The 7,904-nt window shown below is 38.1% G+C and overlaps 1 protein-coding gene across 5 annotated transcripts in view; it reads right to left on the bottom strand.

The window, feature by feature from the left end:
• The window catches only part of LOC135466531 (arylsulfatase I-like), a 17,591-nt gene extending 14,405 nt beyond the window's left edge, over positions 1-3,186 (bottom strand). For 4 of the 5 annotated variants that reach the window (XR_010444131.1, XR_010444129.1, XR_010444130.1 and 1 more), the window contains exons 1-3: positions 3,054-3,186; positions 936-1,047; positions 117-168 (exon numbers count right to left, since the gene is read on the bottom strand). Coding sequence is in view for 2 of the 5 variants with exons in the window: in XM_064744067.1 (XP_064600137.1) it covers positions 117-168; positions 936-1,047; positions 3,054-3,165 (276 nt within the window). In the remaining 3 variants the exon portion in view is untranslated. The remainder of the gene's footprint in view (positions 1-116; positions 169-935; positions 1,048-3,053) is intronic. The other variant, XM_064744068.1, reaches the window with a different exon arrangement.
• Between the last annotated feature and the right edge of the window lie 4,718 nt (positions 3,187-7,904).

The following is a 7,904-nucleotide window of genomic DNA, read 5'->3' on the forward strand; positions in this document are numbered from 1 at the left end:
GTTAGCTGCAATTTTACTGCTTACAATCTCTGCCAACAAAAACGTGCAGAAGTAAGCCACTATATAAAAATAAAGGTAATCTATTTAAACCAATTGCTTACGACAAACATTGTTACCTGCAAACCCACGTGATACGGGTAAACCCCGGTCATGATTGCCGTCCTAGATCTGTAATCACAAGGTAAAAAATGGATATTTATTTATTTATTTGTTTTATTGGGATGGAACGCAACAACTCAAGAATATTTGACTTATACGACAGCAATCGGTTTTACGGGTCGAGAAAACGATATGAACCTGGGAGAACCACAGCGCATCGGCCGTGCGTGAGTGTACATAGGACTGGTTGAGGATACATACAGGCTACACAAAGGTTGCACTGGACTGGTTGGAGATACACAGGCTGCACATGCAGTGTACATAAAAACTGCACAAAAGTCTTGTTGAGGATACATACGGTGTACACAATGGCTGCACACAGGACTTGTTGAGGTTACTAACGGTGCACACAAAGGCTGTACACAGGACTGGTTTGGGATACATACGGTCTACAAAAGGCTGTACAGTACTGGTTGAGGATAACTTGGTGTACGCAAAGGCTGCGCACCACTTGTTGATATTATATATAGACTACACGTATGGCTTGTTGAGGACACATGCAGTGTACACAAAGACTACACTTAGTACTGGTGGAAGGTACATATGGTGTGCACAAAGGCTGCACTCGGGACTGGTTGAGGATACAAACGGTGTGAGCAAAGCCTTTAGAAGATTGGTTGAGGATACAACCGGTGTACACAAAGGCTGCACAACACTAGTAGATATTACACACAGGTTTGACGTATAATTTGTTGAGGTGTACACAAAGACTACCTATAGGACTGGTTGATGGTATATACGGGATGCTGCACATAGGATTAGTTGAACATACATACGGTGTACACAAAGGCTGCACATAGGACTGGTTGAGGATAACACCAGAATGGGCCAGCTGGGCTAGGTTAGGGGTTATCATTGAGGGATTGTTCCAGCTGACATCGTTCCATCCTGTATGGAATATAAAATTAAGATTAAGCCTTAACTGATTTTATCAATATAATGTATATTGTATAGTTAGATATCAAATATTGAATCTGGAGAATGGTGTCTGGATGTTACAAATTCCCCAGCTTTGGGTTTTGTATTTAATATACCAACTTGCCTAGTTATTGCCCCTGTGCATGCATGTTTATACGCAACTGATTAATATAACGAGCTACAGACACACAGAAACACAGAAGGGTTAAGCTGCATCATTGGCAGCATTCAAACGAGACAGCCTTTCAAGTACATGCAATTGTAAAGACTTGTAAAGAGGAAACTAGAAAACCTTGAAACCTTATTTTGAACAAATAATGTTTTTTTATATATACTTATTGAGTTCGGATGTAACAACACGATAGTGTCGTTATAAATACTTGTAAAAAAATGCATCAGTAGACATAATTCTTAGAGAAGGAGAAACCCCAAAAATCACGCAAAAAAAGATGAAAGAGCGTGAAAACTTATTTGTAACTTTGGTCTTTAGAATTTTTTTTCTATCAGGAGAAAGGCGTATTTGAAAATATTTTTGTAGTATATATCGTCTTTGCATAATAATGTCATAATGTAACACATTTTTAATAAATATGTTTGCACTAGAATGTGGTCATTTCATTTAACAAAATGCTCTAAATAAGGATGTCTAATACATTTATTTGAACGTAAATTTGTTGTTTATATCCAAACATATGAATTATTATAACATTTATGAATACATTAAAAAATATAAATATGCTCAAAACCCAGATTGAACACATGTATTAGCCGAAATGTGTTTAAACACATATTACGAAAAGATACGTACAGGTGTATGCAATAATGGGTTATTTATAGTACTGTTAAAAAGACTCTCGAGTCGTCTCTGATATATGATGTCTGTGTGCGCAGACCATACATAAATGTCCACAAGTCCTAGTTTCTGACCCGGCGCGCGCTCAAGTTCTTGCTGTGCACCAAAAGAACCTTGAAAAGCATTGTTTATATACTGGGCCCGAATCTCAGCATCGGTGATGTTTAATTTATACACAAAACAATTAACTAAATAGTTCTTCCGACATAATCGTTCACGCGGTAACTCATATGTCAATAGATACGTGTTTTTACATATTTGATGGTTGTTTAAAGGCATACCCTAATTTTTTTCAGTTATACGATGGCAGTCAGTTTTATGGATGGGGAAAACCGGAGTACACCACCGACTTTGGGGTAAAGCTGTCGGTACAAATATGCACACAATTACTATTGGTGAAAGAAATGTAGATTTTAACGAACAGTGAGAGCAGTGAGGAACTTTAAAATTCCAAATCCCATCCTTGTATATGTAAATTAGAGGTCTGAGCGACATTTTCCTTCACCTACGTGGTTTAAGAATTCTGTACAATATAACTCGCAGGTTTTTGGATGCACTGTTTATAAATGGACCATCCAGTTAGTCTGTCTTTCGATCCTTTTCTCAGTTTTTTACATTTCTTTTAACATTGGCCTATCGGTCAAATTTTTGTCATTCTATCTTTCAACGCGTAACATTCAATTAATTAGGACCGGCCCCGATAGCAAAGTTGGTAGCAAAGCGTACAGCCTTACCTGCCTTCGGTAAGGCGTCTCAGTGAAGCAGCACTAGATAAAAGAGCGGTGGAAATCTGTCCTGCAACAATGAGGCACATTACATGCACTCTAAGGATTCCTTCGCCGTCATATGACTGAAAAATTGTTAAGTACGGCGTTAAACCCCAAGCACTCACTCACTCAATTAATTAGGGGCCTGAGTGTAAGCCGACATCGATTTTGGCGAGATATCAGGGTTATTGCGAATTTAGGCTTGTTATAGTTCTGACGTAACACACCAGAGCTACAAACAAAACACATACTGGATAGGTGTATACCTAGAAGGCGTACTGTGCATTGCAGATTTTGGCAACACTCTATATGTATATATATATATATGCACATTGATCCATATATACTTGTCTCACCCAAATCGTCAGCCACAATGAGTATAACGTGAGGTGGAGTGGACTGCTCTGCAAGCTGACATAACACAGTCACTACTGTCAGTGCTACCGGTATCCATGCGGAGTCAGCCATTGTGAGTGAGCCACCCGAAACTCGTCATGTGCCTTTATACGTATCCCCAACCCCCACCCCACCGCCACCCGCAACTCCCGGCCCAACTTGCCTAACACGTGCGCCGACTATTCTTGCAATGACCCAGATACGCACAAATCATTTTTGTTCAGCCTTGCACACTGTAGGCAAGAGAAATGAATGTGTATAACGCACATTAGTTGCTCCTACCCATCATATGTGACAATTCAAAGGGATTTTTGTTCTGTCTTTTAAAGGAAGATGTCAGATCGTGGGTTGTCGAATTTGAGGCCCTATAGGTACTGTAGTGCTGTGCACTATACCCACATTGTCCGCCGTCGTATAAGTGAAATATTCTTGAGTACGGCGTAAAACACCAATCAAATAAATAAATAAATATACCCACATCGCTAGCTCGTGTTTCTTCTAGGCTAACTTGTTTTTCAACGGTGAAATCAACCAAGCGTAAAATGACTAACCATAAAGAGCAGTTAGCAACTTCAGCTTTGAGGGTTTGCATACGTGACATTTGTCAGAAAATTCGTATTTCTGTCCCAGTTTTACAAAGCACAACAACCAATCCACCAAAATAACCCTTAGAACACGTAGAATATACAGAAAATATAAAGTCTATACACTTTTATACACTTTTTACCCTTTTAAGGGTCTCCTGATGCCAGCTATCAACAAATTTGCTTTCAACCATATCTTGGTTTATACTAAACATATATAGCCCAACAATAAAAGGCTCAAAATAAGCGTTAGCAAACAGAATACATACAACATGTATAAAACCACTAGAAATTAAAATTAATCTAATTATGTTTAAAGACAATTGCAAGGACTAAAACATGCATATCTCTTTGTATTTCTCATATGCATGTGTACATTATCATGTAAAACAACACCCATGTGGTTTTGAAAAAATCATATTTCATACCATTTAATACTAAAGAAATGTACCCGACACAAACCGTAAAGTTTGGATGATTAATTTGACACTATTGTTCCAAAAATGTGGGTAGATTCGAACCCTAAAGGCATGCACAAGGCTTGTTTTGTGTCTTTAAGTGGGCGTCATTAAGCGTAAAATTTAGAAAGTTGTGTACGTTTCTGCCCAGGCCATTGTCTTACAAGTTAATGGCATATAATTGAAAAGGATTTAATCAGTGTATAGCTTGATATGGTCTGTATACTCTATGTGTTCTGAGGAGTATTTTGATGGGCTGGTTTTGTAAAATACAGACAAAGATACAGTCAGATACTGGCTCGCACATTTTCTGGCCAATGCCACACCAGGATACATTTAATTCTGTCTTATTATCCGGCAAGACAATAGCATGCCCGAATTAGAATATGCAGAACTTTCAAAAATTTTCCATTTCAGACGCAAAACAAGTCTCTTGTATCCCTCCAGTTCAACCTACTCACATTTTTTGAACTTTCTAACAGTGTCCACATGATGTTAAATCAATCATTTAAAACGTGTTGTTCACGTCTGTTACATGTGTTCAGTGGTGTAAAAATTTACATGACAGTTAAAAAAAAAAATACAAGTGGGTCGCCCTAGATGGACACAGGCGGATTATTGTGCATGACCACATATACATGTATATGAGAAAGAGAAAAAGATTTGCACGTGTCAGTCCATGTCACCGTCTTAGCAACCAATCAGATCAATCATTTTATTGCTGTGCTTTGTTTAGTATAAATGATTTGTTCCAAAACAAATTTATAGACATCTGAAATTATTTCGCATGTCCAATAAACAGATATCTCAAATTCGTTCGTTTCACCATCAAAACAAATAATATATTTTTATACATGATCTCCTGTGTCAGTATACCATATTCCAGGTTCGTGCATTCCCTGCTGTTTGTGGATTGGGTGGATAAGCTTTGCTCTAAGCAACTCTTGTGTTGGTTCAGTATTACAACCTTCAATAATAAATGCTTGAGTATGGTGTAAAACACCAATCAAATAAATCAATAACGAATTGTGGACATTCCCTTGCCTCCTGTGTCATCGGAGCGTAGTTGACGATTAGATGTCATGAGCGCGAAAAGAACATTCATATCGTCTTACAGGAAGTTTGTTGAGGAATCCCCACTCCACCCCAAGCAAAACACAGCTTCCTCCACCCTTCACGCTGACCGCCGTCGTATTATAGTTTGTTTCTTTTATCTTGTCACCTATGTTCAGCTATCTCTAATCTTAGTAATACTCACTACGTTAGTCACACGTAAAACCACAAGCTCTACACGTCCATATGTTGGTCGTACATATCATTGCAAACAAATACTTTTTCTAGTTCATTACGTTAAACTCCATTGCCTTTTTTTATTAAAAAAAGAGCAATGGGCTGAGCAGTGAGCGTAAAGAGTTATTTGTTTTGCATTAGCTGCACGAACATACTGTTACGGAACAAATTCTGCGTCGTTACACAGGCAATACATTTATGCATTGTTTTTCATAACACCATTCCCTAACATACAACATTAAAACCATTCTTTCGTGAGATCATATATGTGACAGGGTAAGGCTCCACCGAGCACAAATTGCATGGTCCTTTATAGACAGTGTATAGAATTCTGGGTTAGAGACTATTTCATATTGATGATGTACAAATGCTCACAGCTCTTTTGTATTTGTGTTAGATGTGTAATACTACTTTTGTGTGTACACTATTGTGACTATGATGCTTCCATTAGTAGTACCATTTGAACACTGTTGTTATGAGAGAAGGGAAGGTTTAACTACATCCGTGTGTACAGCAGATATTCCAGGTGATCTCCTGAGAAAAGCCCAAAACTTCTAACTGAGCAACAAAAGACAAGGCTTGGCCAGAAGAGATTGTGGACACAATAAAAACGGGGTTTTGTTAAAAATTAGGAAAGGGTGACATACCATGCAACCATACTCCTCACAGCGCGTAGCTCTTTACCTTTCGCTTTACATCACTGCCACCAATAAAAAATTGTACAGAAATCTTGAACAATGCCGCGGTCGCTGGGGTCACGGTGATGAGGCCGGATGTTATGTCAGAAAACACAAACAATCCGTCTCAACTTTTATCTCTGATAATAGTTTATATACATCCATTCTCTTTATCCAAAGTGTGCACAACATGGTTCAAACCAACACCTTAAACAACTTAACTGATGAATGCTGATTAAATAGTTCCTCGGGAGGAAACAAGTGACGAGGCTAAGTCTAAACAAGCCTACGTGCGTCTCACAGGTTCCGCAGGTCAAGCATGTCGATTGGTGGCAGTGATGTAAAGCGAAAGATACAGAGCGACGCGTGCGCTGTAAGGAGTATGCCTTACACCCGGCGAAATTCATATGATAAAAAATTATCCATCTTGACTGCTTGAAATCCTTTACTTCCACTAACAGGAGTAGATTTCATATAATACGCTGGTAGTGTGGACCAGGAAAACTGCACCTGACTAATAGTTTTGAAGACATCCATTGTTTAACGAAATAAAGCTCATAAACGCAATGTCTAAATGCTATCTTTATTCTAGAAGGTTTTCCAGAAGACAGGTCAGTGTTGATGTTTGCTCTGTATATAAAGTAAAGTTGAAAAACAAAAATTCGTGTACCAGCCAATAAGAACGTTCCAGGCCAATAATCGCAAAGCCAATTCCCCGCATAACGTGTGACAAAACCCACCAAAGAACTAAGAATGTACATAAAGTACTAAACTAGGACGGAATCATTCAAAGAGAAGCAGTCAACAGTTTTCATTGATGTGGGAAAGAAGCAAGGTAAGTTCTAGACGACTGAGAGAAATCAGTATTTAAATCGTAAATGATGCTAGAATATCAGCAGTTGATAATATAATATGTATCTCAGTTGCGTGTTCATTGCAACTGTTCATATGGCCAACGTGAAGATTCAACACGATGAATATGTTGTCCCTAATGTGTTTTAATGTGATTGTATGTTAAAGGTGATGACAACACAGCATTTTGAGTAATTTTAGACCAGTGAACACTAATATATTGTAATTAACACTACTGCATTTTACGTGTAAATTGCTACTATTTATGCATTTACAGTTAGAATAAAACCCTGACTAAGATAAACTGACAAAACGCCGTATTTTCACCGGTTACGTGTGGCCATTTGCCAGCTATCATACTGTCGTCGCTGCTCTGGTTTTACTCTCCATTCTGTAGGTCTTTAATTATTTAGGTCGGCCAAAAAAGGGTTATTTTATAATTTATACCCGTGGGAATACCTTTACACTGTTGATATATGGTTTCCCCGACTTTTACATAGATGTTATTCATGACAAATTCAAGCACCTCGATGAATATTGAGACATCCCATGATTGGTAACCTTTGTATGTAGTAGAACTGAAGAAGGCTTTGTTGCTGTTGACGTTAATATAGCGGTGATCGGTTTTATTAAACACCGATACAATTAATGATGAAATTCTATCAATTAAATCCGTGTGAGGAATAATAGTAAAGAGAGTGGTCAAATTCCAAGTAGATATGTCCTTGGGATTTTATAAAATTATACAGCTTGGGGCGTTTTCCACAGGGAATAATTTTTACACATACATTTAATGTTTGTGTATTACGGTACACACAGAAATCTTCACTGTGTGACATACACTGGACTGGACACACCTCAAAGGCTACCTTCTGATGCGGTCCGGATAAACAGGGATAATAAATTTTATCACTGATGTTTATCATATGGTTTACATGGTGTTAATCTAG

The sequence above is a fragment of the Liolophura sinensis genome, chromosome 6 (genome assembly GCF_032854445.1).
Source record: "Liolophura sinensis isolate JHLJ2023 chromosome 6, CUHK_Ljap_v2, whole genome shotgun sequence".
NCBI classification, from domain to species: domain Eukaryota; kingdom Metazoa; phylum Mollusca; class Polyplacophora; order Chitonida; family Chitonidae; genus Liolophura; species Liolophura sinensis.